Raw genomic sequence first — 12214 nt, 5'->3', positions numbered from 1 at the left:
GGGGTAGAACTGTTTAAAGATACAGTTCTTTGATTACGAGTGAATTTGAACTTTGCTTAATACATTTATTAACTATTTCTAATTTTGTGTTGTTTCTGTTTTCATTTAGAAGTACTCTTTTTTCCCTTCACTGAGAATAGAATCATACTAAATTGGGAAGAGTTTTTTTATCCCTTGAGAAGTTGGAAAAAAAATTTTTTTCTAGATAAGATGTTTGCAAAGAACTTACTACAATGTACTAGGTGGTTGCTATAAATGGTTGGTATTGTTACCCTTGTTAAAGGTATAATAAAAGTCCTATCCAAGAAAAGATACATACTGCTGTGGAATGCCTTTTAAGATGGCCTTGTTCCTTACAAATCACTTTTCTCTGTGTAAATAGCTTAGGAGGTCTGAGGAGGATGAAGAGAAAGAAGAGGACATTGAAGTTCCAAAGGCCATGGGGGACATTTTTGAGTCGCTTGCTGGTGCCATTTACATGGATAGTGGGATGTCACTGGAGATGGTTTGGCAGGTGTACTATCCTATGATGCGGCCGCTGATAGGTACTGTGTGCTCCCTTTGAAAGAAACAAAATCATAATTAAAAACAACTATAAGGATATTATTCACATTGCTCTTTCATTTTGATTACAGAAAAATTTTCTGCAAACGTGCCCCGTTCCCCTGTGCGAGAATTGCTTGAAATGGAACCAGAAACTGCCAAATTTAGGTAAGCAAAACTGTGCATGGAAAAAATTAAGTTACTTAAAAACAAGAGTTGGAAGAGTTGTCAAAGATGCCATCAACTAATGATACGGAGAAGTATTTATACTGGGGCATGCACTATGTACTCTCCGTTTATAGTCTGATTGACTTTTCCTTTCGCTTTTATAAAGTAATGCTGGGTTAAAGAGGAAAACTCAGCCCGGTCTGCTGGCGTCCGCGCCACCGTGTAATGCACGTTTCCTTTGTGTGCCGTCAGCTCATACCCGGGCCCTCCACCTCAGAGCGCGTGCCCAGTGCTGATTGACAATAATAATAAATAGTTCTGACTTCTGATTCCAGCTGTTTGGCTTTTTTTACAGCCCGGCTGAGAGGACGTATGACGGCAAGGTCAGAGTCACGGTGGAAGTGGTAGGGAAGGGGAAATTTAAAGGCGTCGGCCGGAGCTACAGGATCGCCAAGTCTGCAGCAGCAAGAAGAGCCCTACGCAGCCTCAAAGCCAATCAACCTCAGGTTCCCAACAGCTGAAACCCCTTTTTAAAACAAAACAAAACAAAACAAAAAAACATAAAGCAGAATTAAGGGGGAAAACTATTTAAATTGAGAAGGATGATTTAAAGTCCACAGTGAGCGGAATGAATCGAAGGCAAAATTTAAAGTTTGTTTGATAACGAGATAGATTACAGAATAAAACATTTAACATATGTATAAAAATTTTGGAACTAATTGTAGTTTTAGTTTTTTGCGCAAACACAATCTTGTCTTCTTTCCTCACTTCTGCTTTGTTTAAAATCACAAGAGTGCTTTAATGATGACATTTAGCAAGTGTTCAAATAATGATTGACAGTTATTTTTTGTTTTGGGGTTTTGTTTTTTTAGTTTAATTTCCGTCAGCTTTGCATAGCGCCAGGAGGCCAAGGAGCTTACAGCTGAGACAGCCCCTAGGTTCTGCGAGCGCCCTCCCCTCTTCTTCGTGGGCGCTGGCACCTGTCTGGCCTTGGCGGGTGCGCCCAGGAGAATGGTGCGGTTGGCCGGGGGAGAAAATGCCTGTGCTGTCTTTTCTTTCTACATTCTGTCATGTAAGATGTTGTCTCCCGGTCGTCATTGCACTTAATATAGTAAGGGACAGGTGGGTTTTTTTTGTTTGTTGTTTTTGTTTTTTGTTTTTTTTTTAGGGACAGGTTTTTAATGAACATTGGCTGGCATGTTGGTGAATCAAATTTTCGTTTTCTCATGCCACATAGTCCTACATACAAAAGGTTCTTGCCTTAAAAGTGAAACCCTCATGGACGTTCTTTAATTTCTGATCTTTTTGGAACAAACTGTTTTACATTCCCTTCATTTTATTATGCATTGAGATGTTGAGACAGCGTGATGTTTGCAACTCACTAGTGTAGTTGTGACTTAACTTATTACAGGATTATATTAGAGTTTCTGTCATACGTGTCCTGAAGGCATTTTGAAAACCAGAATATTATATATGTAGTCTATGGGTTTTTTTAAGCACCATAATAAAAATAATCTCTGGTTAAATACCTGATTTTACTAAAAACCTCCTGCTAGGTAGTTCCACTGATGGAAATTGTTTGTGGCAAACAGTTTTGCCCTGGAGGCTGTTGCTCTAACAAGATAAACTCTAGACATATCACACCTAAAATATGCTGCAGATTTTATAATTGACTGGTTACTTATTTAAAGAAGCAAAACAGAGCACCTTTACCCTTAGTCTTCTCACTTAAATGTCTTACTATACTTGTCCCAGTGTCGTGTGCATTCTTCACCTACCAAAGCTGTGCTGTTAATGCCATGGGAGTGTAACGTTTGCGATAAACTGCCGTAATTTTGATACATCTGTGATTTAGGTCATTAATTTAGGAAAACAAGCTCATGATTTCCATCTTTGGAAAAGAAAAAAAAGACATTTTTAGGCATTTGCCGAAGTTTCTTTAATTAGACTTGTAGGCACTCTTCACTTAAATACCTCAGTTCTTCTTTTCTTTTGCATGCATTTCCCTCCTGTTTGGTGCTATGTTTTATGTATTATGCTTGAAATTTTAATTTTTTTTTTTTGCACTGTAACTATAATACCTCTTAATTTACCTTTTTAAAAGCTGTGGGTCGGTCTTGCGCTCCCACCAACACACCAGTAGAGGTTTGCTGCAATTTGCCCCATTAATTATGCTTGAAGTCGAAGAAAGCTGAGCAGAGGTGTCTAATGTTTTCCAGCACATCGTTCTTTACTTGATGCTTCATATAATGCTGCATTTTTTGTTTTACATTACAGTGGAATACTGTACTTCTTGCTTTATCTGCACCACTCACCCCCAGAGAAACACCTCTGCATGTGTGCATGGAGAGAGCTGTCCGCTGCTTTTTCTAAGGAGACCTGAGTGAAGGGGATGTTAAGCTTCTCCAACGTTATTTGTTGTCTCCAGTCTTAAATTTAAATTGCAATCTAAATTATTAAAAGAGTTTTTGAGCAAATTAATTTGGGTAGACTCATTTTTAAAATACTTGTTTCTGATTGGAAACCTTAGATTTTTTTTTTTTTTTTTTTTTTTTCAAAAACCTCAGCGTAAGATCTCCTAGCAAGTTAAAGCCAAGCAATTCTTGAATTATATTAACTGTAAACGTGTATAATTAACAAGTAAGGCTGGATGTGAATTTTACTTGTGAGGGTGATTTGTGATAAAGTTAGATCGCAGATCTCTTCTTAATTTATAAACTACCTGATGCCAGGAGCTTAGGGCTTTGCATTGTGTCGAATGCACTAATCCCAGCGTTAAGGGATCCTCTTGCCTCCTGGCACCAAAACCAGATTGTTTCACAGTTACCATTCCCGTTGGGAGAAAAATGCCTCAATATATTTTGTAACCTTAAGAAGAATATTTTTTTGTTAATATGAAAAAGTTCAGACTTGGATATGATTAGGTCATACATTCTCAGGGGTTCAAATTTCCTGCTACCATTCAAAACATTTTATCAACAGCAAACTTTAGCGATTTCATTTTTTTTGTTGTTGGAGAAAGATAGCTAATTTTAAATTGTGACTCACACTTGGACGCATTCTGTGATCCCCTGGTTACTAAGTTAAAAAATAAAAACTCTGAGTGAGACATACAAGATGGTTATGAACGCTTTAGTGCTGCTGATTTTTAATGCTGTAAAGTTCCCCCAGTTTAGCTTGTTGAAATGTTTCGCATCCATTAACTGAGGAAGAAAATCACTCTATGTGGCCCCCCCTTCCTGTCCCTGTGTGTGTCATCCTTTTGTTCCTGTGATTGCAACGTGAGACCGAATGTAATATGGAAGCCCTGCTAGTGGGAGGTGTGTGGTGCTGCAGGCACGTGTGTGAGGGACTGGGGAAGTGTGTCTTGAAGCAACTACGAAGTTCCTTTATGATGATTGTGTGGAGGTTAGTCGGCATGAACCTTCGTTGTAAAGATTTTTAATTTCTCTTATAATATACTTTCAATAGTCCTAACTATGCTGCGTTGTGTAATAGCTTTGTTCCCCTTCTGTTCTGTTCGTGTAGCACAGATAAGCATTGCACTTGGTACCATGCTTTACCTCATTTCAAGGAAAATATGCTTAATGGAGAGGAAAAAATGTGGTTTGGCCTCGCTGCTGTTTTGATTTACCGGATTTGAAAAAGATAATTATAATGCCTGCAATGTGTCATATACTTGCACAACTTAAATAGGTCATTTTTGTCTGTGGCATTTTTACTGTTTGTGAAAGTATGACAACGATTTGTTAACCGAACTCTTAATTATGTTTTAAAAAAAAATGTTACTTTTTTTTCCCTCTTTCTTTTATGTCATGTGAAGTAATTAAATTTAGAATGACCTCTAACACTCCTGTAATGATCTCTTAAAATACTAATATATTATACTGTTCTTCCTAATAGCTTGCCCTCAGAAAGATTCAGACTACCCTCCCTAAATAGCCGGAGGCCTGAGGCTGCTCTGCGGCTCATCAGTTCGGCCCTTCACCCAGCACCACACCCTGCCAGGTCTTTCTGGGTCAGATGGATACTGGAGTGCGGGGCTGCCTGCCCCCCAGCCCTACCACAATGCAGGGCACTCTCCATCTTCCTCTGTTAGGGTCTTTAATCCTTTCCCACAGGATCTAAGCCACCAAGCTGAGACCTGGATATCTCTATTGAAACCACATCCAAGATTCTGTTAGAGCCCTTGCCCAGCTTGTGTACCCTGCGGTCTATACCTATATGGGCAGTTTAATCGCATTTCAATAGGTCTATTTTTTTCAACCACTGATTACTTTTAATTTAATTATTTCCAAATAAATTTCCTTATTTTATCTTGTACACGAGAAGTTTTTAAGATATGTTTACGACCAAGAATATGAAAGCGATTTTACCCATTGTCGGAGCCGCCAGGAGTGATCTTGCGGGAACATCCATGGAGACTCACATTGCTGTTTTCCACCAGCAGTGAAAATGGTCTTTCAAAGCTAACTTGTAAATATATTTCAGTCATTCATTGCTTTTTTTCTTTTTTTCCTTCCTGGTCCATTTTTATTTGGACATCAACCACAGACAATTTAAATCTTACAGATGCACTCAGAATTCACTGCATCAGCAGGTTACTTAGCAAAAACGCAAAGGTGAACAGCAAGTAAACTTTCTGGCTTTTCTGCTGTAAATAGAGTGAAGGAAAATGACTAAAATCAAGAAAAAACTAACCCAATTTGATTGAAAGTAACCTATTCACCATCACATGCTGCAGCTGTTCTAAGGAACATACTGTAACGCGTTCATACGTAATCGTGCTGCGGGAACACGCAGCCTGCACCTTATAGGCCCCAATTACCTTTAGTTGTTTGTTTTGTAATAATTGTAGCAGAGTCAAGCTCCAATAAAGTCATGGTCTGTTCATGTTGTGTCCTCCTATCTTTTTCTTATTTTGGTTCTGTTCATGTGGGTGATGATACTTAAATGGTTGTAGCACACATGATCTGTAAAGTTTTTTAACTTCATGGTCATATGAAAATATCTATTTTAATATGATAAAAATTTTGCTCACCGAGCTCTGCTTCCCATTTGCTGGCAGAGTTGTATAGTAGCAGTTGCCTTTTTTCTTTTCAAGGTTTCAGTAATACCAGCGTGTTTTTCCGAAAACCTGCCACATTGACTGATGCATTCCAGGTCCTGGATTATACACAAATACATTTGACACATTCCTTAAGTGAATTTGGTTATTCTAAAATCAAGTAGACAGAATGTTCAGCTTCCAGGTTTTTAGGACATACTCCTAATATCGTTGGTTAAGCCAGAATTCTGTTTTTCAAGATTTGACCCAGTCTTTTTTTGTAACTTAGTAAACTAAGGACTAATGGAAATGACTTGGCCGTAGGAACAAGATGGTGAGTATAAGTCTTTTAGAACAAGAAAAAAAAAAAATTTTTAGTTTTCTTCTGTTACAAGTCCAAATTAATCCTTTCCTTTTCCTTCCTTCCAACTTTTCTAAACTAAAGGAGAAAAAGCCCATGTATTTCAATCCTGAGGAATTTGCTTCAGCAGCACAGGCCTGTGCATGCTGGTGTTAGAGCCCGGGATTCACTGACAGGTTCAGGCCACAGCTCCTTCATGCCGCCATGACCCTGCCCTCCCTGACTAGCAGCAGAGAGCACAGCCAGGCCATGCAGATCAGTGAAAAGAATCCAGATGGAGGTGAATTTTTTTTTCTTTTTGCAGGTCCATAAGCATAACGATGGGGTAGTAGATGCTGGTTCAGAACTGGCTGGGATGTGAACTGGCTCATGGTCCATGCGAAGTCGCTGGGAGCAAGGGAGTGCATTTACGGTAGACATGTGCAGGCCAGAAGCTTGCTTTTCTAGCTGCCTGCAAGGCACTATGCAGAGAACCCTTCAGTCTTTTTTCTTTGTTTTGTGGTCACTTATAAAACTTAACATTTCGGCCATTTTTCCAAAGCATACAGTTTAGTAGTGCTAAACATATCGACATTGTCATGCATCCATTATTACCATCCATCCCAGAACTTTTTCTTCATCCCAAACTGAAATTTGCATCCACGAAACACTAGCTTGTTTCCTTTGCCTTCCTCCCTGAGCTCCTGGTGGCCACACTCTACGAATTTCACTATTCTAGGTACTTGATAGAGGTTCGGACAGTATTTGTACTTTGACATCTCATTGACTTATTTCACTCAGTATAAGGGCGTCAAGCTCCATCCATACTGTAGCAGGTGCCAGAATTTCCTTCCTAAGTAGTATACTAGTGTATATATACACCACATTTTGTTTACCCATTCATCTCCTGGTGGATGCTTGGGTTGCTTCCACCTGTTGCCTGTTGTGAATAACAACAGTGCTTTGAATACCGGTGCGCGCACACCTGCTTGAATCCCAGCTTTCAGTTCTTTAGTGTCTGTACCCAGAAGTAGAATTGCTGGATCATATGGTATTGTATATTTAATTTTTCGAGGAGCTGCCATACGGCTTTTCTTTTTTTTTTTTTTTTTAAATTTTTATTTATGATAGTCACAGAGAGAGAGAGAGAGAGGCAGAGACACAGGCAGAGGGAGAAGCAGGCTCCATGCACCGGGAGCCCGATGTGGGATTCGATCCCGGGTCTCCAGGATCGCGCCCTGGGCCAAAGGCAGGCGCCAAACCGCTGCACCACCCAGGGATCCCCATACGGCTTTTCATAACAGTACTGCACCATTTGCAGTGAAGGGTTCTAGTGTCTCCACATCCTCACCAATACCTGTTTTCAGTAATATCTTCCCAATGGGTATGAGGAAGCATCTCCTAGTTTTGTTTTGTTTGTTTGTTTGTTTGTTATTTATGATAGTCACAGAGAGAGAGAGAGAGAGGCAGAGACATAGGCAGAGGGAGAAGCAGGCTCCATGCACCGGGAGCCCGACGTGGGATTCGATCCCGGGTCTCCAGGATCGCGCCCTGGGCCGAAGGCAGGCGCCAAACTGCTGCGCCACCCAGGGATCCCCATCTCGTAGTTTTGATTTGCCTCTCCCTAATTTTTAGTGATATGGGGCATCTTTTCATGTGCTTATTGGCCATCCATATATCTGCGTTGGAGAAATGTCTCTTCAGGTCCTTTGCCAATTTCTGAGTTGGTTTTTTGGGCAGTGTTGACTTGTGAGAGTTCCCTATATATTCTGGATATTAGGCTCTTAACGCAGATTTGTGATTTGCAAGTATGTTCTTCCCTTCTGTGGGTTGCCTTTTACTCTCTGGAAACATTCTAAATTGCAAAACACATTGACCTCAAGGACTTCTAGAGCTTCTGAGCCCATGATGGCCAAGGTTTATTGAACATTTGCTAGGTGCCTGATCTGTGCTGAATGCATTGTATGCCATTTACTCCTCACTGCAAGTATGGAAATGACTATTTTTGGAGGTACACGTTGAGAACTGGAGTCAGTTTGCCTGGTTTCTAGCACTGTGTGACTTCGGGTAAGTTAACCACCCTTAGCCTCACGTCCTTGCCTCTACAGTAAGGAACAGCATCATTTGGATTCAGTGACAGTTTGTGTACAGTGCTGGGTGCAGCACCCCATGTCACTAGCCTATAATGATTGCGAGTTGTTAGGCTGTGATTGCCCTTTTACAGACGGGGAAAAGGAGGCAAGAAAAATGAAGTTCACCTCCCTTGGAGGGGTGCACCTTGTCTCAAGTTTATGGACATTGTCTTCCCTGCAATCCCAAGTCTGCAATTTTCAGAGAGCCTTTCTAGGTGTTGCTGACTCTGCCTAAAACTATTCTGGCCCTCCCCACCTCCTCCTCTGCTCCTCCAGCATCACCCTTCCTTGGCATAGCTGGGCACTGAGCCTCCCGGGACACCTCCTTCCTGCCACCTTGCAGCTTGTGCCCTCCCTTTGGTCCCCACCCTCCACTCCACAGCCTGAGTCCCGAAAGCTTCTGGACTACAGCAGATACTAATGTCCGTCCAGAGCTGTGCTGCTCTTGACCTGCCAGCCACAGACATCAGCGATTCTTCAGGAAACAGATGAAGTCCAGGATCAGGAGGGGAGTGGGAGTGGGGGAGTGGTGCCAGCATCACAGTGTGGGAAACATCCCTGCTTTTTACAATGTTTTCTCTGAGGAGGAAAGGACCTGGGTGTCTCTCTCTCTCTCTCTCTCTCTTTTTTTTTTTTTTAAGATTTTTATTTTAGAGAACGTGTGTGTGTGTGTGTGTGTGTGCAAGCACGAGAGGGGGGCAGAAACTCAAGGAGATTTGGGGAGCTGGACATGGGGCTCGATCTCATGACCTGAGCTGAAATCAAGAGCCAGATGCTCAACCCACTGAGCCACCCAGGCACCCTGGACCTGGATCTCTCCTAAATACTATGCCATAGTCTCAGATAAGGGCTAGGCGCACCTGGTTCACATAGAGTTACAGACCTAGTAGAGACCTAACCGACAGAGCCTGCACTTTTCCTGAAGATTTGGTTTAAATGGACACTGAATCCTGTAGTTGATCTTTTCCCCTTTTCCCTTGGACTCCTGGGCAACTCTGAGCCAGATTTCTGGTAGACCTCTATCTAGTTCATCTGTTCACTCAAATAGTCATCCAGCACCTTCTATGTGCAGACCCTCTTCTGGGTGCTGGGGGCAGAGCAATGAATACTATGAAGTTTTTGCCCTCATTACAGGCAGTTACGTTCTAGTGGATCTTAGTGGGGAAGACAGGCCATGGCCACATCGACCGCTTGTTACCTGGGGACAAATCCTAGTGTGTGCAGCTTCTTGTCTCCCCCACATCTCCACCCTGTCCTGTAACAGCGTCTCTTCTGTCACTGTCGTGTTGTTGCCACAGATGCTTTGGGAAATTAGATGGGCTGTAATGAACGCATCGGCATTCCTTGGTCCAGGATATATTTATTATGCAGCTAGTAAGTATTTGACGTGGGGCTGACCTAGAGGAGTAAGGTGGTTCCTAAAGAGGCCGCTAGCACTCGAGTCACATCTTTGAACTTGGCGCTGGTTTTTGCTGCCGAGGCCTATGGGCCAGTGTGATAAATGGGAACAGCCACACTTCACACACAGTTTCATGAAGACAAGTTGACAGCCCGCCCGGCTCTCTGTGTGACAGGGGGCGTGGCACTCTTTGTTTTCTCCCTTTGAGAGCCCAGGCTCCAACGTGGACAGACACAGCGGGACAGAGTTGCTTTTATGGGAAAGTGTGTTTGAGCTTTAAGTTCTTTTAAGAGCTGTAAGGCCACTCTGGGTTTTGTTTGGTGGTTAGTTATTTTTACTTATATTTACCTATTTGGGAATAAAGGGCTGAATCAGTCCTCTTAACAAGCCAGAATTCCAACTTGAGGTTATGTTTATAAATAGAAAATCTAGGCTTTCCAGAAGTAAGGCTCACTAAAACCAGTTTTGTTGACAAAGGGGAGGTACTGTCAACTAGTGGTCTGAGCATTTCTAGGCATCTGGCATTCCGGAGTCCCAGACACGCCCCCAAGGCGATACAGCATTAACCCTCATGTACCAAGGATGCCTAAAACGAGTCGGGCAGCCAGGGTCCGGGAGCCTGCACCATGGCATTGCCCTGGGCCTGCCCCTCCCTGGCCAGGTCATTAGCCTCCCACGACCTCTGACTCCTATACTGTTGAAGGAGTTGGCCCATGGGATCTGGCTAACAGTTGATATTCAAAGCCACAAACATTTCATTTATAAACGCTGAAGCAAGAGAGAGTTGAATCATGGCTGGTTCAGACCATAGATTCCTAGAAGCCGAGCTCATGGCCTTGCTCTTTCTTTTGCTTAACACATCATTTGTGCATTCATCCATGAACATTGATTCAGCACCCCCTGTGGTCAGGGGCCTCTGGGCACCGTGAAGTGAGTGAGGTCCAGCCGGACAAGTTGGTCACGTTCGTGTACATGGAAGCTTACATTCCAGGGGGGTGGGAGTGTAGAGGGGAGACAGATCTTACTCAAAGAAAGCGGATTGTTTTGGAGAACGGTACTTGCTGGGAAGACCATAAAACGGGGTAATGTAATCGAGTGCAAGGCGGAGTGGCGTGGCCAAGTTTAAATAATAGTGATGGATAACATTTATCGAGTGCTTACAGTCCCTGAGCACTTTCCCTGTGTCTCATGGAGGAGTAGGTACTACTGCTGCTCTCATTTTACAGATGAGTAGAGAAAAGCAGGGATGCCGAAGACGTCCCTGAAAACGAACAAAACACAGGGCCTGCATTCAGGGCTCAAGTTATGGTGGCGACCGTGGTGTATAACCAAACGATTTCAATCCAGTGTCCCTTTGACAAAGGGCTGACCAGGCACAGAAGAAGAAGACTGGAGGATTAAGGAAAGGTTTACTGAGAGGGAAGTGCTTGAACTGGGTTTTGAGGGATGAGTAGAAGTTTTTACAGGGTGTCTATAAAGGACCAACAGTAATTGTTGGCCCATGGTACCATGGACATGTGCAGGCTTTTCAGTAGATCACGTTACTCTTTCTTGTTCATGTTACTTGCCTACATCATAAAGCCCTGAATGTTTCTTGAGGAATTATTTAAGGTAAGCGATCACTATAAATCTTCAAAATTAGCTCACACTTTAACCCAAATTTACAGTTTCAACGCGGATGATGACATCCTGGCACACATTCTAAGAGCAGGCTGTATTTTTCTGGGCTGTAGTTTTAAATCGTTACTTCCTTAAGCACATCTCTTCTGCTCTGAGTCTCGGGTTCCTCACACACAAGGCCAGACCAGCAAATCTGAGTTAGAATCACAACAAAATCAGAATCTCTGGGGTGAGGCCCAGGTGGATCCTAACGTGTAGCCGGCGTGAGGAATTGCGGGAGGGGGAACGGTCTCCAACTTTGTGCTGCGGAAGCCTGGTGGGGCTGCAGTCTCCTCTCTTCCCACCTCAGCCAGAGCCATTCCAGTTTTATCTGTTTTATTTATTGCACCTCCTTACAACATCGTGTTGGAAGAAGGGGTTCTACTGCCAAAAATTGATGTTTGAAAACCCCTGGGACAGCCTGCTAGGACCCTGCAACTCCACATCTGTGGTTCCCTGGCGGGCTTCCCCCCACGGTCTGGATCTTGGTACCCTTTTTGCAGTCCATAAAGCGGCCGCTGCCTTCCATCCCAGACCTGGCTACCTTTCTTGGATAGGTGAGCTAATCCCCAAATGTGGCAGTGGCAGCCTTACACGGAGGGTTTCTGTTACCTCATTATGAATTACGGTGGAGTGCCCTGGTGAAGGGTTGAAGGTATTTGAGATCCTTTGGGATCAAATGCGAGATATTACTAAAACGAGACTCCATTTAATAGGTGATAAATCTTGATATTGTAAGTTTAATATAGTTTGATGGTTGTAAATCCAGTGAATCTACTGTAGGAATTTGCTGTGTGTTGCATTTATGAAATATTTAGTCAGGTGTTTTTAAAGGTACGACTTCTCTCATAAGGTACTAATTTTTATGGGCTTACCGAGAAAATTTCATATTGGTGTCAAGTACGCTGCTGTTTGCGGAACTTTGA

The 12214-nt window shown here is 42.7% G+C and overlaps 1 protein-coding gene across 6 annotated transcripts in view; it reads left to right on the top strand.

The window, feature by feature from the left end:
• The window catches only part of DICER1 (dicer 1, ribonuclease III), a 72628-nt gene extending 67024 nt beyond the window's left edge, over positions 1 to 5604 (top strand). For 5 of the 6 annotated variants that reach the window (XM_038545642.1, XM_038545644.1, XM_038545643.1 and 2 more), the window contains 3 exons: positions 383 to 545; positions 636 to 711; positions 1067 to 1232. In XM_038545642.1, the coding sequence (XP_038401570.1) occupies positions 383 to 545; positions 636 to 711; positions 1067 to 1232 (405 nt within the window). Of the gene's footprint in view, positions 1 to 382; positions 546 to 635; positions 712 to 1066 lie in introns of all 6 variants that reach the window. The other variant, XM_038545647.1, reaches the window with a different exon arrangement.
• Positions 5605 to 12214: the final 6610 nt, after the last annotated feature.

This window comes from Canis lupus, chromosome 8 (genome assembly GCF_011100685.1).
Source record: "Canis lupus familiaris isolate Mischka breed German Shepherd chromosome 8, alternate assembly UU_Cfam_GSD_1.0, whole genome shotgun sequence".
Lineage (NCBI taxonomy): Eukaryota > Metazoa > Chordata > Mammalia > Carnivora > Canidae > Canis > Canis lupus.
Note: the sequence above shows the minus strand (reverse complement) of the source record. Positions and strands in the feature narration are given on the sequence as shown.